At 45.1% G+C, this 24,215-nt stretch overlaps 1 protein-coding gene across 1 annotated transcript in view; it reads right to left on the bottom strand.

The window, feature by feature from the left end:
• Window positions 1-24,215, bottom strand: part of KMO (kynurenine 3-monooxygenase) — a 412,483-nt gene that overhangs the window by 50,965 nt on the left and 337,303 nt on the right. Inside the window, exons 11-12 of the mRNA XM_085612308.1 lie at window positions 12,350-12,407; window positions 10,515-10,597 (exon numbers count right to left, since the gene is read on the bottom strand). Coding sequence (XP_085468434.1) covers window positions 10,515-10,597; window positions 12,350-12,407 — 141 coding nt within the window. The remainder of the gene's footprint in view (window positions 1-10,514; window positions 10,598-12,349; window positions 12,408-24,215) is intronic.

Raw genomic sequence — 24,215 nt, 5'->3', positions numbered from 1 at the left:
AGTTTGCGAGTTCGCATGAGTGAGAAAAACAACTCTGCTGCCCTATGCGGAGTTCCTCAAGTGGTGGAGTGCATTACGTTATGCCGGGTACACTGATTTTTAGTGCCGAGAGTTTGTCCCACACTGTAACATCAACACGAATGGAACCACACGCAGAACAAGAGGACGCTGCTTCTTTATGCTGCTTGAGTAGATGCTCTACTTGGATGGCAACTTCCTCAATGCAAAAGGATGGTTTCTCAAAGTGAGCGTAGTGACCTTCGGCGACCACCCACATTGAGAATCTTGCCAGGATGGGGTCTAGAGTAAGATTTTCCTTGCTCACACTCACTAACTTAATGCTGGTGAGCGTAAGCAAGAAAAAACTCCACTCTGCTGAGTTTTTCGGAACTCTGCGCACTACGCGGTTTTATTGAAGAAAATGGTAGTGGAGTCACAGTGGGCCAATATTGGCTAGTATAGCCCTTTTTACTCCTGCATTGTAATGTTTGTTTTTCTTGTTTCAACGTGTTTATTTAGAACTTTCTACCCAAAGTGGGTGGAATGTCCTAGTAGTCTTGTAACCCTTCTGCTTCTGGCTGTAGCAGTTTTTAAAGCCCTCTCCCTCTTTACAGGCCAAATGTTGCTGCTCTGGTCTATAACTAATGTGCAGGGCCTTTATAAACTGGTTTAGTCTAAGGCAGCAGAGTATAATAAAGCCTGTTCTGTCCCTGGTATTAGACAGAATCTTAGAGACAAATTATTTAATAAAGAAATCCACAAATTGGAATAGTGGCTTGATTGCTGGTCCAGAGCCAGACACAATCAGGAGTCGTGTTGGGTTGGTCAGGTTTTTGTGGTTTTTAAGTAACGTCTACGGGCTCATACATGATACAGTGGGAACTCAAGGTCATGTTCCCAAAGGATGTGCATCAATGAGGCTTGCTCAGTGATGTTCTGCATTTGTTTCTGTATTTCAGGAAATGGTTTCTTAGAGCCATCACCACTGTCTTACTGCCTTGTGATGCACCACAATCACTCCCCTTTAATAAATTGTCTTGAATGCTATTTACAAGCTGCTCCTAAAGATGTCAAGGTTTTCTCTTTCTGATTTAGAAATAATAAAGTGAATATATTGGTTCTGCTTCTACAGATCTTCCAGCTGGCTCAACACAATTTATTCAAAAGCTAGCTTTTCTTCCATCATACAAATGGAAGGCAGGTGAGCAGTAGAAGGCGGAGAAAAACAATGATGCTGCTGATGGGTTCAAATGGATTGTTTGTGAAAACGTCATGTAACCTCATACTGCAAAAAAATTGGACCGTCTTAGATCTTAAATTGAAAAATTATGAACATTCTTAACAGTATTGCTTTCTAGCTCTTACTAAGCATGAGCTGTGCTACTTACAGCCTCTCTTACTGTTTTGCATCCCTGTTGAGAAACGATAATAATGACTCATTAAAAGCATAACAGCCCACTCAAGATGTAACACTACTGCCCTCTAAACAAAAAGAGAAGGGTACAGGATGTGATCTAATGGCTAGGGCCATCGCGCTCAAATCTGGGGAACCGGGTTCGGCAATGACGCTCAACATCCTGTGATTCTGGGAAAATCATTAAATCTCCCTGTGCCTAACAAAATGAATGTGTCCTTGTGTAACGCAACTGGTGCTCATGAAAAGCACTCTGATACCATCGGGTCAAGTTTGCGCGATATAAAACTCCTCTCCACCCAAAAAAAAGATGGAATTTTACACAAAAAACTGCTGCTTGGAGTGTAAACACGCACATTGGCTTTGAAGAGGCAAAATAAACTGCAAGTCTGCTGTCTGCTTTGACATGCCAAAGGTATCTGTTGTGTTCAAGAAGCTTGTGGAGCAATTAAGAGGAGCGACCCCTAGGTTCTCACTATCCTACTGGGCTCTTTTCATGAAGAACTATTGGAGCAAGAGGGGGCCTCTCAGATTGGTTTGTCATAAGACCCCTGAGGAAGATCGTTAAGTGGTCGATACATGTGCAACGGAACTGAATATCTGCAAATACCCCATAACTGCACAAGTGGATTACGTATGAAGCTCTTCTGCTGAGTGCCCCCGGCAAATTGCAAAGGAACACCATTAGGTACACTCTGGGCAGGAAGTGGGTCCAGAGGTGACGGGGCACTTTATCTCTTCTAACTTAACAGGCCATTTTTGACCAGCTTGTCACCTCTCAGGGGGCATTATTTCTGGCTGGAGTGTGCTGCACTTGGGCGGCAGGGTAAGGAATTTAAAAACCCACGCCACCTCCCAAGTACTCATCTTTTTACTCCAGAAGTAGTAACTACACATGCTGTGTACCACTCGACGCTCATATTACCAACAGTCTGCCAGACATAGTAGCGGTAATGATGCCAAAAAGTCCATTTATATGACCTAAAACACCTTCATCCCCTGTATCCCAACCCTATCCAGGAGAGTGTGAGCTGGCACAGGGGCTGGTTAGAGGGGAGGGTTTGACCTTCTGGAGAACCAGACCCTTTGGTCCGACCCAGATTTGCACAAAGTTATTATCTTTTCATGGGGCGTGAACGATATCGGTCATGTGGCGCCCTGAGAAGGGATTGTACAGGAAGCATTTCCCTGGTTACTGTTCTGTGATCAGCTGGAAGTCATGTGCTTGCTTAAGTATCACTTAAGCACATTTTCTGGGCTGCAGAGGTTGCACCATAACAGGAATGGAAATATTGTAAATCTGTGAAATATTAATCTATTCATTATGATCGTTGTGAAGATATCTAACACATCACTTCAGTATTGGTAAACAATCTGTACAGCACACAACATAAAACAGATACGTTTGGAAATAAAACTTACTCATGAATACCAAAAACCTGCTAGGTGTCTTCTTACATAACTGGTGGTTTGAAGGGAAGGGCCCAGGGCCCACTTAATTTCTGGTATGTGCTGAGCATGGATATGTACAACTTGAAACTATTTTGGAAATACATTCAGTTACATTTTAAGCCGGTGCATCTCAGCTCGGCGGCTACTAAGACAGATTCATTGTAACATAACGCTTCCCACAGGCTTCAGTTTTTGTAGGTTTCACAGTGATTCGAGGTGACTTGTTTTGCACCTAGTTACCTTTTCCGCTGTTTTGCGATCTAACCTCGAAAGATATAAGAAAGTTAGCCTTGGTTAACCAATAAGCATGTGTGTGTGGTTTACAGCAGAGATATCCTATTTATATGTGCCAGTAATGTCTAGTTGATGTATTTGAAATATGTCAAAAAACACAAAACGCTGTGAGAAACGCTGGAGGTGTGCTAAGTGGAGGTAAATGACACAAATCTTAAAGTGTGTTTCACAGTAGCTGTGTGTCATTTCAAATAACTAAGCCTGGGCAAAGCACTACGCTACGCTCGCGTAGTTTGCGAAGTTTGTGCTACCTCGCACTACACGAATTGGACGTAGCACATTTTTTGCTTGCTCGCGGTCCTCAACATCAAGTTGGCGACCGCGAGCGAGCAAAATGACATCCCAGCGAGACTTTTTCCTTGTTCGCAATCAGCAACATCAAGTTGCCGATCGCGAGCGTGGAAAATAAACCTCCCGGCGAGCTTCTCAACGCGGGGAGGTCAAGTTTCTCATTGCGAGTGGTCGCATATGCTCGCGACCACTCGCGATGAGAAACTACCAGTCCATGTTGAGAAAGCTGCCGCTCGAGCAGAAATCTACTCGAGCGGCAGAAAACAACCGCTTGCACTGTGCAAGATGCAGCTTGCGATGTTTGCACAGTGTGGACAAGCATCCGGCACTGTGCAAGCATCGCAAACAGCATCTTGCACAGTGCACTACGCAGTTTGCGTAGTTCGCGTAGTGTGAAGTGCACTTCGCGTACCTAAGCGTAGCGCTACTTCGCAAACTACGCCCAGGGTTACAAATAACTATGGGCCACTTTAGAGTTTGTGGCACCTGGTGTGATAATCTTTGTTGGTGCCCATCATTACCTCCTTCTCCACGGATCCCCTCAATGCCACCCCTCATAGGTGTCCTCCATCCCTCCATAACCCCTACCACATTTATAAAATTTCTGTCATAGTGCTACTCATCTCTATGTTGAGCGTCAGAGCGCTTTTCATCTCACACTCACACACAGACAATCATGTAATTGTGTAAATCAATGTATAAGAAATGTTGCATAAAACAGTAGGTGCTACAAGTTGTGGGTGTCAGGCAGGCACCATCCATAATGATAGGCGTTATATATTAAGAGTGCTTGGTCTGGTGAAACACAAAATCAGGATTTAAAACGTAACTCAGTGATTGGGGTTGTATTGCTATCCAAGTAACAATTTTTAGAAGCTTTAAAATAAAGAAGGACAGAGACAAAAACGTAACTTAAACCTATGCGTACAGTTTTCATGCATCTATTTGATGACAGTTCTTAGCACATTGTGCTGCATTAAATGGATCATAACTTATGAACTGCAAGTAACACAAGCATCTCTGTGAGGAAAGCAGTAACCCAGTGAGTAATCTACATAAAATACAAATTTATGATGTGCAGGTTACATCTTCTGCTTTTGAGCTAGCATTAACCCTCTGTGCTACTTTCAAATGGGTCAAAACTGTGAAAGGTTTCTCCATCAAGTACAACAGTTTATTAATTCCATCCTGTCAGCTGCCATGTGGAAACTGACGGGATGACTGCCTATAGTGTATCAGTTCAATAGAAGATATGAATAGCAACACAGATGCTTAAAAATATAGGTGCAAAATATGAAAGGGAGCGTAAACTGGTGGTGCCCTCGGACAGGTGGCTCTGCGGTTACTGTTCACTACAGGTGGAAGGCTGGAGGGGGCACGCGGCACGGGTCGGTCGTCGATTCCCAGTATTATATTGGATGTTTTGGGTGACATGGAAAATAGAAAACAAGAGCTTAGCATTTCCAGACGGGATGCAACATTGACGCAACTGGAGTAGCAAAGCACATATCGTGTGTTGTGTTACTCTACCCCAGAGAGTCCTTCCATGGGTGGAGACTGTGATCCAACGCATTCACCCATGGATTTTAGTGGATTCCCAGATTTAACATTACTGGTGGACCTGGGAATGCGCCAAAATGCTACGCTTCCCCAGGTGAGGCGTAATGAGGAGAAATATCTTTATTTCTCTTCGTTACTTCTTCGTTCTAGAGGAAACCGTCTCTCTGTATTGTTTTTGTGCAGGAAGGAATCTATTCACACACAAAATAAATCCTGCTTACAAAGCAGGCTCCCTTGCACCATTGTGCACCAGCACAGGGAAAAGGCAGGAATGCGCCATACAATGTTAGATACAGCGCAATCTTGCCCTTTCCCTGTCATGCAGTGCAGCAAGCGGACTTGAGCTGCATGATTTTTTAATAAATAAGCCCCCAATAGTTTTCTTTGCCTGTATGCTGGAAAATAAGGCATAAGTAGAGCGGAATAAGCATACAAATACAGTGATGACTCTCCAAATTTGCAAAAATTCCAATTTGAAAACACAGCATAGTTTATTTGATCATGATCCACAAGAGGACAGCACATCAGCCTGAACAATCGTGCACTCATTGCAGTGACAAAAGTAAATTGGAAATTGTGTTTTCTTGTTTATATCCCTTTACATCCGCACACTGAGCTTCCGATATTATGCAGTCTTTCTCCACCATCAACTGTCTCAACAATGTTACCCTTAATTTACCTATGTGCGTTCTGTAACCATTTTTGCATTCTATTAAATGGGCCATCCTCCTGCCACTTCCCACGCTGCTGAATCCTGAATGTTTAATAAGCCTGACTGGCGCTTAGATTGCCACATAAGACCCCCCCTGGGTCCAACAACTAAGGGCCTTATTTACAAACCCCTTGCACTGCCCGTACGTCACTTTTCCCATTTTGAAAGTGATGCACTGGTGGCACAAGGGGCTTGTAAATAGGCTCCTAAAGGAAAAAAAAGTGGTGTGAAGGCCAGGCCCAGGACAGGCAGGCAACCAGAAACATGTTGATGACGGGCCTTGCTGCCTCCCACTGACATCGCGGACCTGGTGCCCTGCACCCATTATGCACATGCACATTGATTTTTACTTTGTAGAAGATAAAATAAAAGATAGCCAACTCTAAAAACAGGCTTGAACTGCTGCTGTTAGAATCTCCTTTGCAGTGCAAGCAGCACAGTCTGAGGCAGTCAGGTTCCCTGGCTTTATGCCTGAGAGCGGTCTCCCGAGTTTGGCACCCCGTGTGGTGGCACTGTGCACTGTTCTAAAGGTGGCACTGGCTGGCATAGTCAACACTCAAAAGGCATGCACCCCAATGGGACCGCTAATCAATCAATCAATGTACTTGTAAAGTGCGCTATTTACCCGTGAGGGTCTCAAGGCGCTGGGGGGGGGGGGGGGGGGGGGGGGGGTAGCCGCTACTGCTCGAAGAGCCAGGTCTTGAGGAGTCTTCTGAAGGCGAGTAGGTCTTGGGTCTGCCGTAGGTGGGTTGGGAGGGTGTTCCAGGTCTTGGCAGCGAGGTAGGAGAAGGATCTGCCGCCGTAGGTCGTTTGTTGGATGCGGGGGACTGCTGCGCGGCTGGCGGGTGGTGGTGTAGAAGCTGAGTCTGCTGTTCAGGTAGGCTGGTCCGTCGTTGTGGAGTGCTTTGTGTGCGTGGGTGAGTAGCTTGAGGGTGATCCTCTTGTCGATGGGGAGCCAGTGCAGGTCGCTCAGGAGGGGGGTGATGTGGCTGCGGCGAGGGGCGTTGACGATCAGTGGGGCGGAGGCGTTTTGGATGCGTTGTAGACGCCGTAGGTGTTTGGCTGGGATTCCTGTGTAGAGTGCGTTGCCGTAGTCCAGTCTGCTGCTGACGAGGACCTGTGTCACTGTTCTTCTTGTTTCGGTCGGGATCCACTTGTAGATCCGGCGGTGCGTGCGAAGGGTGTTGAAGCAGGAGGAGGAGACGGCGTTGACCTGTTTGGACATGGAGAGGGAGGAGTTTAGGATGAATCCTAGGTTGCGTGCGTGGTCGGTGGGTGTCGGTGCAGTCCCCAGTGTGGTCGGCCATCAGGAGTCGTCCCAGGCTGAGGGGGAGGGTCCGAGGATGAGGACCTCTGTCTTGTCCGAGTTCAGTTTCAGACGGCTGCTCCTCATCCAGTCGGCGATGTCCTTCATTCCCTCGTGGATGTTGGTTTTGGCGGTGTGAGGGTCCTTGGTGAGGGAGAGGATGAGCTGTGTGTCGTCGGCGTAGGAGATGATTTCGAGGTTGTGGTGGCGGGCCACTTGTGCGAGGGGGGCTATGTAGATTTTGAACAGCGTCGGGCTGAGGGAATAGCCCTGGGGGACGCCGCAGATGATGTCAGTGGCTTCTGACCGGAAGGGTGGGAGGCGGATGCTCTGAGTTCTGCCGGAGAGGAAGGACGTGGTCCAGTCAAGGGCCTTTTTTTGGATTCCGGCTTCTTGGAGGCGTGTCTTTAGGGTGCGGTGGCAGACCATGTCGAAGGCGGCTGACAGGTCCAGGAGGATGAGGGCTGATGTTTCGCCGTTGTCCAGTTGGCGCCTGATGTCGTCTGTGGCGGCGATGAGGGCTGTCTCGGTGCTGTGGTTTCTCCTAAATCCGGACTGGGATGGGTCCAGGATGTTGTTGTCTTCGAGGTGGCGGGCCAATTGCATGTTGACTATTTTCTCGATGACCTTCGCCGGGAACGGGAGCAGGGAGATGGGCTGGAAGTTCTTGAGGTCCTTGGGGTCCGCCTTGGGCTTTTTGAGGAGGGCGTTGATGTCGGCGTGCTTCCAGCTTTCCGGAAATGTCGCAGTTTCAAAGGAGATGTTGATGACCTTCCGTAGTTGAGGTGTGATGGCTGCGTCTGTTGAATACGTGGTGTGGGCATGGGTCTGACGGAGATCCTGAGTGGATGGAGTTCATGATCTTGCGTGTCTCGTCGTCGTTGACGTTGGCCCAGGAGGTCAGGCGGTTGGCGCTGTTGGTGTTCGCAGGGGAGGTGGGGTCTGGCATAGTCAGTGCAGGCGTGGTGTTGAAGCTGTCATGGATGTCAGCGATCTTGCGGTGGAAGAAGATGGCTAGTGAGTCGCACAATTCTTGTGAGGGCGGGATGTCATTGGCGTTGGCGTCGGGATTGGAGAGTTCTTTTACGATGCGGAAGAGTTCTTTGCTGTTGTGTGCATTGTTATCCAGGCGGTCTTTGAAGGAGGATCTCTTGGCTAGTCTGATGAGGTGGTGATGTCTGCGGGTGGCGTCCTTGTGGGCTGCGTGGTTTTCTGGCATTCGTTTGTGGAGCCATTCCTTCTCCAGCTTCCGGCAGGCATGCTTGGAGGTCTGGAGCTCGTCGGAGAACCAGGTGGCTCTCTTGCAGGCGTGGCTGTTGGAGGGTCTCTTGAGTGGGGCGAGGGTGTTGGCGCAGTCGTTGATCCACTATCTGAGGTTGCGGGCTGCGGCGTCAGGGCAGGTGGGGTCGATGGGTGGGTTCTGAGCGAGGGTGGTGATCAGCTGGTCTTCGGTGACTTTGTTCCAGCAGTGGCGAGGCAGCTGTTGGGTGCCATGGTGCGTGGTTGGTTTTTTGAAGGTGAAGTGGATGCAGCGGTGGTCGGTCCAGTGGGGTTCGGTGGTGTGGTCGAAGGCGATGTGGGTGCTTGTGGAGAAGACGGTGTCCAGCGTGAGGCCTGCGGCGTGGGTGGGTGTGGTGGCGAGTTGTCTGAGGCCGAGGTTGGCGAGGTTTTCAATCAGAGTGGTGGAGTTGGCGTCGTTGTTGTTCTCGAGGTGGAAGTTCAGGTCCCCGAGGAGGATGTAGTCCATGGAAGCGAGTGCGTGGGTGCTGGCGAGGTCGGCGATGGAGTCGCTGAACTGAGCCCGGGGTCCGGGGGGGTCTGTAGATGAGTGTTCCTCTGAGGGTGGTGTTGGGGTCGGTGGGGATCTGGAAGTGCAGGTGTTCAACGGTGCTGAGGGTGTCGTCTGCGTGGGTAGTGACCTTGAGGGTGGACTTGTGGACGATGGCTATTCTTCCTCCGATTCCGTTGGCGCGATCCCTGCGGGGGATCTTGTAGCCGTCCGGGATGGCTATGGCGATGTCGGGTGCCGAGGAGTCGTTCCACCAGGTCTCGGTGAGGAAGGCCACGTCTGGGGCGGAGGTGTCGAGCATGTCCCAGAGCTCGATGTTGTGTTTGCGTGCGGAGCGGGTGTTGAGCAGAATGCAGCGGAGGTGGTTGGGTCCAGTCCTTGGAGGTTTGGTGGGTCTGTCGCAGGTGAAGCTGCAGGTGCGGCAGGAGAAGGGTCCGTGGGTCCGTTTTGGGGCGGCCTGGAAGCAGGTGTTGTGTCGCCCGGCGTTGAGTGCGTGGAGGGAGTCAGCGTCGTATCTGAGTCTGGCGTCGTGGCGAGCGTGGGGTCCAGGGGTTCTGGCACTGGGTGTGGTCCAGGCGCGGACGGGTGCAGACGGGCTTGCCTTTGGCGCGCCTTAGGCGCGCCCCCTGCGTGCGCGCGCTGCATACCCTCCATAAGAGGGGCTGAGGGAGGGGTAGCTGGGAGGCGGGAGTGGGGTGGCGAATGGGATGCTCGGGGGGTGGGGCAGCAGGGGAGCAGCGGCGGGAAACCAGGCAAAGAAGGGAAGTGGGGCGGGAACCAAGGCAATCAGGGGAAGGGGAGCGGGAAAACAAGCGGGAAAACGGCGATCAGGGAGCGGGAAAACAAGCAGGAAATCGGCGATCAGGGGAGTGAGAAACCAAGGCAATCAGGCAACGGGCGAATCCTGAGCAGGCACACAGGGGGGCAGCGCAGTGGCGAGTGAGCGAACTAGCAGGGCAAGGTACGCTCTCCTCACCGCTGCGCGGCCTCCATAAGAGGGGCTGAGGGAGGGAGGGGCAGCTGGGAGGCGGGAGTGGGGTGGCAAATGGGAGGCTCGGGGGGCGGGGCCGCAGGGGAGCAGTGGCAGGAAACCAGGCAAACAAGGGAAGGGGGGCGGGAACCAAGGCAATCAGGGGAAGGGGAGTGGGAAAACAAGCGGGAAAGCGGCAATCAGGGAGCGGGAAATCAGCGATCAGGGGAACGGGAAACCAAGGCAATCAGGCAACGGGCGAATCCTGAGCAGGCACACAGGGGGGCAGCACAGTGGCTGGGGAGCGACCTAGCAGGGCAAGGTGTGCTCTCCTCACCGCTGCGCGGCCTCCATAAGAGGGGCTGAGGGAGGGAGGGGCAGCTGGGAGGCGGGAGTGGGGTGGCGAAATGGATGCTCGGGGGCGGGGCCGCAGGGGAGCAGCGGCGGGAAACCAGGCAAACAAGGGAAGGGGGGCGGGAACCAAGGCAATCAGGGGAAGGGGAGCAGGAAAACAAGCGGGAAAACGGCGATCAGGGAGCTGGAAAACAAGCGGGAAATGGGCGATCAGGGGAGCGGGAAACCAAAGCAATCAGGCAACAGCCGAATCCTGAGCAGGCACACAGGGGGGCAGCGCAGTGGCTGGGGAGCGACCTAATATGAAGAATATCCTTATTATGATTACATGTCAGCAGTTGTCGAGCTCTCTAGATGTGGGCCTCTTCTTACCTCCTGGTAATTGTACATGGCGAGGTCTGAAATAGCATGAGCATCTTGCACCCGGAGTCTTGAGAATTCAGGCAGGCAGAACTCTGGAAAATAAAATGACCTTTTACACAAAGTTTTTTTTAAAAATCACAAAACACGTTTGTGTGAATACAGATATCATTAAAACATGTTGAACAATTCCCACGACTTAAAAAGGGAAAGAAACCATGCAGTGAAGTCTGGACCAGTCTCTGCATTTTTGGGGCTCCTTAGATGTACCTTGGCATGGCGAAAATGGTACATGCTGAGTCACATAATCTGGATCTGTGGAAATTCACGCAGAGAGGTGAAACTTACAACCACGGAAATGGTATCCGATCTGGCCATGTAAAAAAAGTGTAAGCACTTTGTTGATAGGCACCTAACTTCCCAGTATATTTATTTTCAATCACATTGAAGCATGTCAATAGTCTGCCATAAAGGATATAGTAACTATCTGAATGAGAATAGAAAAGGTACCCAACTACTGTTGGGCATATGCACATCTTACAACTTTACATGAACTCCTTTCCCTGCAAAAAATCCACATTATTAAGTGGAGGGCAACAGGGTTTTTTGCAAGCAAACCATTTTGAAGAACTGGCTCATTGATCTAAATGTATTATGATAAGGTACGGTGACAGCAATCTACCCAATTCATAGAGATGTGAGAGATCCCCTATTATTTGCATCAACAAAAAGTTGTTTGTGTAACAATAAAAATGTTGATAGTGCTTTAAGAATATCACGGTTGGCCTGGCTAAACCATCTTGTGCCAACCTAAATCAATCCAGCATATTGATAGGAACATTCTGCAGTATGTCTCTGTTTTGTGTTTTGCCCTGTTTTCAATCTTTTTAGTCTTCCTTAGGGGCATATGTATCAAACGATTTTGTATTCGCAAACGCTGAGATTCGCAAAAAAACAGCGTTTGCGAATACAAAATCGCAAAACGCGATGTATGAGCCATTTTCGCATCGCATTATTAAGGAATCGCTAATTTTGCCATTCCTTAATTTTGCGTAAGCATTTAAGGAATCGCAAATTGCGATTCCTTAAATGCTATGTAACAAGCACCCAAGTTGTGCGATTTCTCCTTAAGAAATCGCAAATTACCACCAACTTCAAGTTGGTGGTAATTTGTGATTTCTTTGAAAAATGCACTTTTTGGCATTTTTCAAAGTGCCATGTGGCGCACATACATGCCCTTAGGGCATGTATGTGCGCCATATGCGCACACATGCTCATTTCAGGGGTGCATCAGGGTGTCCTTATGACACCCTTGCACCCTTGAAATTATTCTTAATTTGCGATTCTCTAATTGCGAATCGCAAATTGAGAATGACTTCCCATTCATTCCTATGGGCCTCCTGGCCCATAGGAATGAATGGGAAGGTATTCCTTAATTGCGATTTCGCAATTTGCTAATCGCAATTAAGGAAAAACAAGAAATCGAAAAATATTTGCGAATTTTTAAATACATCCCGTTTTGCGATTCTCAAATAGCGATTCTCAAAAAATCGCTATTTGAGAATCGCAATAACGGATTTTGATACATATGCCCCTTACTGTCTTATTCGTGACTTCAAAAATTTGACCAGATCGAAGCATGATAAAAAGTTTCAATATAGCAGAGAATACAGACAAAGACAGTTTTTTCTATACTTTCATGTGTTAATGTTGCACTTTAATCATGATACCCAAAGGCCTGATGGCCGAATGCTTAATAAAAATGAATGCAGCATTCAATCTAAATTTCCTGTGTCCTATATAACTCGGGATTTTTCCTTACCATTTATTTTAATAGGTTTCCTTACCGATGTCATTCTGGTACTGTTCCATCAGCTCCGAAAAAAGCAAGCAATCTTCAAATCCCTGCAACCATAAAGGAGAGCAAATGAGTTATTTACAGACAGAAAATACTTTTAGAGGTTGAGATTTTTACAACTCATAAACAAAACTAAGATTTTTGGAAATATTTGCAGTAAATTTGTAAAAGACCCATATTTTTTTCTGTGACTCACATTTTCAACCCGTAATCTAACAAGCCCTTTAGGGTGTTGTCCAGTGGACGTTTGTGTTAGTGGTTTGGTAAAGCACCTGCCTTGGAGAGGCATTATATATTCTGCTAGTTTTGTATTAACCTCTAAAAACTCTCTTGAGTGAACCAGAATAATCTGTACAGCAATAGCTTTGCTGATTGGTCAGTGGTAGAGATGACGTAGCAAACCATATGGGCCCAAATAAAACGTGATGGGAAGACTGAAGAACCTCCAGGAATGCTTTAAATAGATCTTTGCAGGTTCTGGCGGGGTAGCATATTTGAGCACCACACTCTCCCATAGGAAGAAGTCTGGTCCTCGGCCACAGTCCCCCTCACCCCAAACACATCACTCCTCTCCCCAAGTCTTGCAGCCCTTCTAAAAGGCTCACTGCGAGCAGGCAAACAGGTAATAATCTACTGTGAGTTGTTGGTGAGTCAAATGACCTTTTAAAGCACATCTCGTATCACAACGACATATTTGTTAAGAAAATAAAGGGTATATCAATTATGAAAATGCACATAATTTAGACTTTTTGATATTTACTTTTGCAGCGATGCAAATATAGAATACTGATACTAATTTGCACCGAATAGGAGCTAAAGATGCATTTGATATGTCTATAGTTCTCTCATGCACATACATGAACCTATGCTAGAGAGAGACTTTTAAGTTGACAGTATAATTAACTGTCCTGGAGTTGTTCTTCAAAGAGGATGTGTCTTGGAAGTTCTGGTTGGACTGCTTCTACTGGAGCAGTACCAGGGCTGATTTGCATAAAGTGCAAAAAAATGGACTGGATTGCAGCCAGAAAAATTACAAACGGCTCAGATGATTTCAAACTTTGCAACCATAAAGGTGTGTGCTTTATTTTCCCAGTCAGGCACTCTAAGTGGGGCAGGTATGACTTGACTCCAGTGCCTGCTGTGCTAAGGTCCATCAAGCCACACTTCACCGATGTGGCGTACTACAGCTGAAGCAATTAGAGGCTGGTATAGGAAAGAACCTGGAAGTTTAGGCCGGCCTGTCCCTAGAGGAATTAGACGAAGATTGTTATGCAGAATGATGGATCCCGTCTTCAGTAGCACAATGAGCACAAAAACATTACTTGCAATAAAATACCTCAATTGCTCCATTTTAAAATCTTGTCCAGCAATTTTAGATTTCTTTACTAAATCCAATAAAGGAGTCACAGAATTTACACAAGGCATTGAGTCATTAATTCCCCCTTAGCTCTGGTTAGTCCTTCAGACCAATTAAATCCTCACTTGAATTTTAGTACGGATATGACTATGTCATCGTTAGCCAATGGTCAAGAATGGGATGGATGACCCTCTTTCCGTTTCTCAACTAATATCAGCCGGAAAGGAGGGAAAGGAGGCGGAGTGGGGCAATTAAAGGAACCCGCCTTTGCTTTGAAATCATTGGCACTAGATCTAGATTTGTATTGGGAACATTTTATCCTCCATTTGGTCACTCTTGGAAAAATCTGGGTCCAATTCAGTCATGTATTGGACATATTGTTTTCCATCCAAATAGGGGATAAAAACATAACTCCCCCTGGGGTGGCTGAACACTACCACTCATTGTTAAGTAGTCAAAATCCATTACAACTAATGTAAACTGTGAGGTCAATAATACCGCTGTTCAATTAGGCAAATCCAGTATGGTAGAAGATCTCTCATGTAGAGCAGGCTCTAAAATCTTTAAATCAAATCAGGAGCAAGTATACTGTTTAAAATCATTATCTGAGGAACTAAAGCAAAAGGCTTCTTTAAAGCCATCGAAAGCAGAGTGGCTATCAATCTTTAGGCAAGGGCCAAAATGAATTGTATGTATAAAAATTCCAGCTACATCAAAGGATACTCTTGATTCTCCAAAGGGTGATCAAAGTATGGAGAGCGACCTAATAAAGACCCTCAGGCAATAAGAGAAAGAAAGGGAGAAGTAAGAAGAAAAGGCACATCATCAAACAAAAGTGAAGAAAATCAGATCTGAGAATGCGTCACCGGTGAATAATCCTAAGCCAGCTTCTTTACTATCTGCACTGCCTGCACTAGCCAATAATCTAATTCTGGCTTTTCACATTGTTCACAGTCAAAATCCATCTACTAAGCCTGAGGTGGACTTTGCTAAAATGCCTATCGACATCCAGAAAAGTTTATCGTGGCACCCCAACATTGGGTCAGCCCCTGACAATGTTGTGGGTTTTACTTCAAATCCTCAGCCTTGTGTTGGGGATAACCTTAAATGTTTAGATCATGTTGATGCTCTAGTTAGTGAAGAAATAGTTCAAAAAGTACGGCTGGATTATAAGATTATTCAAAGTAAAGACACTTCTATCCAAAAGCTTGCTGCAGAGAACAATGATAATATGGTCACTAATACTGCGGGCATTGTCTGGCAAGGTGTATAAGCCGGGAAAGATTCTAGGCCTTCAAGTTTATTAAATCATGGGGCAAATATTTTTGTCTCACAAGTGCATCGAGCAGTTTCTGCAAATGTTTCATGCATTTCAAATAGACATCATGTGGGTTTAGATCGAATAAGTTGGACTTTGTTTTATTGTTCTATAATGAAATGCAGGCCCATTTTGCATTCTTTTTCGGAAACTGAGACACTAAAATTTGTGAAAAGCAGTGATATTAAAATCTGTGTATATAAATTAGGGGTGGGTGGAAAACTCCACTCCGCCGGTGGAGTTCGCGGAGTTTTCCATTCTGCACTCATCTTGGAGTTTGGAGTTCAGCAAAACATTTTGCCACAACTCTGCCACCAGCCACGTGGCAGAGTTTACCACCCACTGGGTTCCCGAATGCAGAGCTTACCAGCTATATTGAATCCGATCCGACGGGAAACCTACTTTGCACAAAATGACAGGCGGTACTTGGAGAAGCTCTTGGTTGTAACGTGCCGTTGAGCTTTCAATTGTAAAGCAACGTAACCAGTCAGAAAACGTGTTCCACGGGCACCAAGGGAGTGTCAGTCCGCGCAACACTGGAAGTACTGAAGCAACCACCACTGTAGTTACGAACTTCAGATAGTACCATTGAGATCCACTATAGCACTAGAATGCTGGCTTTTCTACACACTGTACCATCTTTTGTGTTTTAAATTTAGTTCCCTGTGCAGGTCTGCTTCGTGAACTGAAGCCCTAGTGGAAGGATGCTTCGCCCGACCAAATCTTGATGGCGTGGATTGTGAGAAGGAGCAGCAGCCCCGGGGCTACATGTGGAGGAACAACCCGCTGTCTTGCTGTGGAGGTTGGGCTGCGTGCAGTGGGCTCACACTGTACAGCTGACAGCAGCTGAGGCGCGCAACCTGTTTCGTGTGAGTCTGGCAGCATCTGTCTGCATCTTTCCACTCCCAACTCCAGAGCCCCCTTCAGTGCAAGAAACCTCAGAGGCCCCTGCTCATCCTGCTGTCCCCCGCTGCTTCCAGGGTGGGGCATCCACACGCCAAGTCAGGACAAAGATTGAGCTGGCATGGTCTGGAGACTGGCAGGTTACCCTGTGCAATAGGAGATTTACCTGCACTTAACTGCGTATGCTGGAATTAAAACGCAACTACCATTTTCTTTTTTACTTTGGGGCTGCCAGTGCCGCTTGTTACAGTTGGAGCGGAAACTGCAAATCACAGCGATTTGAATTATTTGGCAGCATTTGTGATCAGAGAGGAAGCACGAATCAGGGGCACTTTGTGAATGTTGTAGGTGGCCTAGCAATACACCGCCTGCTTAGGGACCTCTGTGGAATTTAGTGAAGTTTTTTCGGTAACTCCGCGGAGCGAAACTCTTCGAGCTCCGGCCAAGCCTAATATAAGTTCCTCAGGTCCACAACCCAACACAAGTATTACCTTTGGGTCAACAATTATTGTAAATCTAATAATGCAGTAATGTAATCCCTGTTGGGCATGGAATGGATTTAGATTTTAACAAGGCTAACATGTCAGGTCAGAATAAGAATAAGAAATTGCTGTTCCCAGGGCTTGATAAGGTCATGCTGCAAGGCAACTCCAAGGATGTTGTTGTATCAATAGGCAAGGAGGGAAGGGTTATAAAAATCTGGCAACCTGTTCAACATCGTATTCAAGCACTAGAGAAGGGGGATGAGTTAGCTAAATGGAGTTGGGTGGAGGGAACTTTGAACAACAATTGCCCTAAAATGTTGGAGTCATGGAGGTAGCTCCAGTGAAACAAATATATCTTGGAATCTGGCAGGTTTGGCCAAACATAATTACAATTGAATTCCTTAGAGTCCTTCAATCCAGCAATTATATGCCTGCAGGCAACATTGGCTTATTATGAGTTTATGCATGAAAATTATTAGGTTTTTGCTTGTGATGCAAATTCTACCTCCAAGGGGCATGCTAGTGGGGGAATTGCGATTTTGTTAAGGAATAAAGTCAACTGGAATCATGAATTGCATATCCATCCATCCAATGTATGCCTGATTCTAAAACTAAAATGGTCAACAAAAGAAGGAAGGTTAAGGGGTTCCTCTTTTCTTCTGAAAGCCCCTAGTCTTGATCTAGTAAGCTCAATCTTCACTTTTATCTGTGATATTAATTTTTTGGAAGACTGACCTAAGGAAATAATTGTAGGTAACTTAAATGCAAAAAATCTCCAACTCTGCAGGTTTGTCCTTTGCAAACCTGGAAAAGGAAGAAGCCTGGACAATCCCAGAGGCAGTTTCCCCCCCTAAGAATAGGACAGACGGGCGAAGGGCGGGTTATATTGCCGGATTCTCTTAGAAAGTTTGAATTTGTGATTTCAATGGAGAAATTCCAAATTATACGCCCAAATCATTCACTTTTCTTTCTCTTCTTTTTCTTTTTCTTTCTTTTCTTTCCATTACATGATCTCGTCGCATCAGATGTATTGGCTTGTTCTAATTTAGATGTCTGACCATCTGCATATGATCACTGTATTTTGAGTATGAATCTGGAATTAATGATGCAGGTCTGAATACCATGGAATTGCTTGAGGGGTGATGTGGTTATTAATAACTCAAATAGTTGCACTTTCTGGGCCTCCAGTAGTATAAGTAGTATATAGGATTTAGGCTCCAGACTTTCAGAGGGTATTAAGGGCATAGAGGTTATAACATGTATTGGATCCTTAAATTTGGCGTGAAAGGCATATTAAATTCTTCTTAGCCAGTCAAGTAAAGGTAGAAATCCCACACTGCATTAAAAAATGAAATAAGAACTTATATGCACTAAACCAGGAAATCAAATCAGCTGGTAAAAAACTATTTGCCTTTTTCTCCATCTCTAGACAAAGTGAAATTTGTTGACTTAAACAAAAGAGAACTAGATTAAAGGCCCTAGATTAAAAAGGGGAAACTGACAAGAAATGGATAAATTCAAGAGAAGCTGCAGCTTCACATTATCTTAGAAAGTACTGGTGACTAGTTGCACTGTATAGTGAGTCCAGAATGAGCAATTTCAATCTCTGAAGCTGGCTGGATGAGTGATATTTCCAATAGTTATGCTGATAACCAAAGTAGCAGTGACCCTGTATATCCAAGAGTGGATACAGAACTGTAAGGGCCCCATGAAATCACGGTTTCAATAATTAAACAGGCTGATACACTCTGGGCAGCTTTCTTGCACCCATTATTTATTTATTACTATGTTTCAGGAAATATCCCCCAGTCCTAGAAAGGTAGCATTATCGTCCAACTGTACAAAAAAGGGTCCAAAATTGTCTCCTAAAAGCTTAAGGCAAATATCAAATATCATTATTACATTCAATCAATCAATCAATAAATAACTTTATTCAGAAGTATCATAACAACCATAAAAACACATACAACATTACGTACGAATGTATGACGCACAAAAAGAAATAAAACAATATTTATAAAGTTAAACATAATAATATGTGTTAAAGTAATTTTACGATAGCATAGACCTACGAGTTCGCACAGCACACACATTTTAAAAAAGCCACAACATGCAAAACTATTTCATTATTAGGTTGGGCCATTAAAAGTCTAAGGGTGGGCATGCATTGTCCAGTGCTTTGTAAATACTTTTTTAGAACCAGAATGAAAAACAATCTCGTATACCTTACATGAACTTTACAAAGAAGATAAAATGTTACATTGATTGGCCTCAAACATTGTTACAGGGACATGGTACAGCCTCTAAATTGTGGACAAACCCTGGGGGAAGCGCAATAGGTATTTTATTTATGTCTGATCTAAAACGAAGTAGCAAAGCTCGTTCCCATATATTCTATGCCTGGCAAATGTAATCGGAAGAACAATCAGATTCACATAATCGGATATATGCAGACAAATTTGCCTTCACCAAAATATCCCTTAGATGATGTGATTGTTCATAATCATAAAGTGCATGTGCTACTATCTTTTTATCAATAGACAATGATGACTCAGTGAAAACAGTTTCCATTCCAATTTTACGATATTCATCTTTGCAACCAGGGAATAAGTGAACCCTTATCCAGGGAGAGACAATCCAAAATTATATCTTGTATTAGCCAAGCCTTTGCGTTTCTCCAGATTGCAAGCCACAGCAATACGGGACAAATCCTAATACGGTCAGCTAGATATGGAAGACTAAGCTCTTAATGGCAAATTTTGCGTGAAGCAGAAATAGGAACAAGTTTTCTACAAAATCTGTTTTCCTCGCTCTGCAATTTCCTCGCCTTGCAATTCGAAAAGCCCTAAACACCAGCAACGTACATGGCAATGGGTACACATTGCGCCTTGTAAATCTGAAAGAGAGGCTTAAAAGAGCAACATCCCACAAGTTGGGGGAGGCTACACAACAAGTGCAAGGTGCGGTGCGCAATATAAGCCGTCCAAGACCCTCCAGCTGAAGAAATCACGCCAAGATACGGAAAAGAGCTGGTGTGGCTCAAATGCTGGGAACCAATCAACATATTTGGTATGGGAACAGCCTTCGGTCCGCATGACATATCGAGATTTTGTAAAATTTGTTTGCAAATCAAGTAGGGCCATAAAATCCAGAAAAGCTTGCACCAGATGACACAGTGCCCTGGTGTACGCGTCATGAGCACTGCGTCATCTGTATATAGTAGTGTCTGTAGTGGCTTCCCCCTAATTTTTGGAACATCTTGTGTTGACTGCACCAAAAACGGATGAAGATCGTTAATATAGAGAATAAATAAAAGGGGACCCAATATGCACCCTTGTCTTACCCCCGTTATATCCCTATGTCTCCAGATACCTCACCTTGCCAACTGATGCGGACCCTTGCCCTCATAGCATTGTGTAAGTATGCCAAGAAGTGACTGAAACAAGCCACGAGCTATTAGCAATGATCATAATTTTGTCCAATTTACACAGTCAAAGGCTGAGGGGAGGTCCATGGATGCTTAATAAAGAGGGAACTTTTTTGCAACAGTATACTTCCCTAAACCAGATTCTGGTTAAGGCACTGTTAATAGTTCCCACTTTGCACCTGAACCAATATTGACAGGGATATAAGACAGACTCATCATCAGCCCATTCTCTAATCCTGTTATAAATTGTTCTCCCCAGAATTTTAATGGTGGTGTCAATTAAGAAAATAGGGTGCTAGCAATTTGGGGCTGATCTATCGCCTTTCTTAAAAATGGGCACAATAATTGATGTACCCCTTGTTAGAGGAAGTGGGCAATATGCAAGATTGTTAAACACATTAGTAAGGAGGGGTGCCCAAAAGGTAATATTACTCTTTATTAAGTCGATGGGGACACCATCAGGCTCTGGCGCCTTAGCTCCAACACTTTGATTAATTGCGTCTTCCAATTCTGTCAGGGTTAGCTGGTACTGTTTAACAAGGCAAAGAAAGATCCATGCCAAAGGTTGTAGTCATTGTTTGCTCCCCACTAGACTTATCTTTTTTCCAGACTGATTCCAATAAGATCGTGGACCCCCAGAAGGCCGCCTTCTGGCCGTAACAGAACCTACTGTACTTTGGACTCAACTTCTGCAAACTCTTCAATCCATAGTATTAGCATTAAACTATCACTTGGACAAACTAGACCTATAGGTTGATCTACTAAACACACATGCTGTTTACACTGCAGGGATAGACCATAAATTAGAAGCTCTCAACATGCTGATCATAAACGTACAATCCAACGTCAAATTAGCACAAGCAGTATGTTGCTGTTTTCCAATAATAGATAGTCTGTCCTCTCACCCTCAGTTTCTCACTACAGTACTAACCGAAGTCAGGAAAATACCTTTTTTTAGACAGGACCGTACTCCACAACAGGACCCTTGCTTAATGGATGCAACTGTGCCCTTAGTTCCCAAGGAATATAACACAAAACAAGGACTCATTAGTTGCAACATTGACCCTGCCGTATTACACCTGTCCCGAAAACAGCTACTCCAGTGGCCAAACCCATGCCCGATAACTGATCTGCCACTATGAAGAGAAGTCCCAACCATCAAGATAAATCAGCTGATGGGGACCTGTAGGTATCAGGGCTTGACCAGCTGATCGTGTAAAAGTTAACACTCTCATCAGGCAACGGTGAAACTGCATGCATCAGGCCTGACAACAGCATAACAAATAATCCACAGCAAGGACATAGGTTGAGCAAAAGGGGAAAAAAAAGACTACGAACAAAGTGCAACAGACATACAGTAGAAACTCAAAACACAATTAGTAATTACTTCCAAAAACATAAAATTACCAAATCATCTGGTTAGGTAAGTACATACAGTACCATTAGCAGTTTATCTCCGGTTCAACAACCATCTCTAAAACCAGTATTCGTTCCTACAAGCATCAGCATTGTCATCAGAAACATGTTCCCATAATGAGCCCAGTAAACCATCAAGGCACAAACAGCTAGTACTACCAAAGAACGTACAATCTTAGCCTTATGTGGAGTACGAAGCAGATTTGGAGCGAGTTCCAGCCTCAAACCTCTTAATATTAAGTCCAGAAGTTCGAACATCTCTCTCGACATAAGCAAGCAAGATCAAGTCAACACAAAGAATGGTGGTCACTGAACAACTTACTGGCAAATTAAATCAAGGCGCCAAAGAAAGACTCTGGATAACACTAACTAAGAATCTCGACCCAGCGAATCTGTGCAAAACAGCTTTAAATAAGGGGGTTTCTAATCCACATAGTGGACCAGCAGGCTCTCAGCAACGACTACCTATTGTCCAACGGAGATTGTATTAAATCCTGAAAAGTGCCAAGGGCTCCATCACTGTCACAGAACATAACTTGGCCACAGAAAGCCTCCACACTAAACTGTTGTTAATTCTGAAGTACATCTCTCAAGGTCCGCATGACATTCTAAACAGAGGGAATATCCTCAAACTCTTTAAATTTATTCCGGAATTACGTAACTTGGAATACAACGATATAATATCAATCAAATTCATACCCAGTGAAAGCAACCAAACAACCGAAATAACACTAATTACATTAGCATCAGAGGCAGTAAAGGAATTGGTCCAATCAATGGCTGATCATTTCAACAGCCGGGGAATTAAAATAACTACTACAACTGCGCTACGGTACCCGTTAGTACTTGTAAATCCCATGGCCCTTCCCAGTTATTCTGGAAATCCACTTTTTTTAATAATAAAATCATCTCAAAGCCGAGATTTAGATGAAAGCGATGAACCAGCAACAGAGTATCCAGCCACTATGAGGGCTGACTGAACCTGGATGACAGCAGCCCAGTCTGGGGGTTCGAAAGATTGAAATTGCCTCCATTCTCGTCTTACAATATGTTCCTGGAATATTAACGGCTTCATCGCGAAATCCTAACACCCAGATACGTTAAAAAAAAATTAAAATCACAATGTCATATTCCTCAAAGAAACATGGTCGGAGTCAAGCATTCCAATAGAAGGTTACCTGGAATTCAGGTCCCCCGCCTAAAGATTGCATAAGTACAGTAGACCCCTGGGCGGACTCTCAATTTACGCTGCCTGTAAGTTGAATTTAAATATCAACCAGCTTGAATTTGAAGAAGACTGGATGATCGGCATCAGAGTCAGAAGCCCTAACTCCACCAAACAACTGCCCATGATCATTGTATACATTAGTCCATATGCCAGAGAGAAAAAGGATAAACTGGAACATCTGACCCAGATTGTGTGTAATGTAATAAGTGAATATGGAAGTAAACCCTGTTTAATCTCAGGTGACTTTAACACAAACCTCTTTCAAAATACTACAGAGGAGCACGATGATATATAACCCGCCGACTCATTACATCTCATGGATCAATCAAAACCTGCCGGTAACAGGCCGAAAAAATTAGGAGAATACACTGTTGGGTTACACAATATTGAATGGCCGCTTCCCCATGGATAAACTGCCAAATTGGACATGAACAAACTGACACACCCACTCATTTTTAGATTACACACTAAGCACCACCAAAATGCTCCCCCTGATAGAGAATTACTTTATTGCATCACTGAGAGAGAGCGATCATCCCCCCCAAGTAATCAGTCTGCCTCTCAGCATTGCCCGGCATGCAGCAGCTAGTCAAACAAAAAACGGAATTTATACAGAGAACCTCAAAAGGTTAAAATGGTCATACCACTCCATCCCCACAATAATGACAAAATGAAGAGTCCTTCTAGGTGCAAGGAGAAAAGTTGCCATTGCACCAACTGAAGCATGGGAGTTCTTCTCAAAACAACTGCTAGCAAATTTCCGTCCACTTCACGAAAATCACCAACTAGTAACCTATTACTTATCTCAGCTGAGACTAGAAAATGTAAAACTCTACGCAACTCAGCCACACGACATGCCAGGAAATATTCAGGAGATGCTCAGTTATTTAAAATCTATAAGCAAGCCCAAAAAGCATTTAGGAAAGCAATACACCAAGACAAACAAAACATTTCTGACCAGTTCTGGCTAAAATTAGTACAAGCCAGTAAATACCATAATCCAAAGCTATTCTGCTCGCTTGTGAACAGGAGGACACAGGGTTCTAGAGGGCAAAGCAGTGCCAATATAAGTGAAGACGAATGGGTATTCTTTTTAATAGATCATTTCAAAGAATCCAAAAATGGAGAGGAATGACTCACCAACCTCACCCCATCCAAATTAGGGCAGTACTTATTGGGAACAATAAGCGCTGGAAGGCATGACCAGCAAAAGAAAATGGCTGGCCAAGCTCAAGTCAGAAACATCATCGTCATGCCGAACATGCAAGATGAGCTCTCGTATAAGGCATCAAAGGCACCCAAAGTACTGAGATCAAAAATAGCACAAATTATAAGCAACGCCCAGTCAGAGGGGCTCCCATACGCAATGGCTTCCCTCAGGCCCTGTGCAAAGCTGACATAAAGCTGTAGTCAGAACACCTGGCCCTTTAATTCTCCTACTGCTGGTTTAGTCACCATATACCAGAGTCAAGGAAAGGAGCCATTATCCACCCGATTTTCAAAGGAGGTAGGAGAGCCGACCCCAAAAAACTATAGGATGATAGCTCTCCTGGATGTTTAATCGAAATACTATGCCAGTTTGTTGCTCTAAGAGCTGTCATCCTGGGCACATAAAAACCATAGTCTACCTTTCAATCAGGGCGGTTTTGTGGCAAAATCAGGAACTACTAGTAATCAGCTGGCTCCATCTGTAATGATGGAGAAAGAATCAGAAAGCATCA

Source organism: Triturus cristatus, chromosome 6, assembly GCF_964204655.1.
Source record: "Triturus cristatus chromosome 6, aTriCri1.1, whole genome shotgun sequence".
NCBI classification, from domain to species: Eukaryota; Metazoa; Chordata; class Amphibia; order Caudata; family Salamandridae; genus Triturus; species Triturus cristatus.
This window is presented reverse-complemented; position numbering and strand designations above follow the sequence as displayed.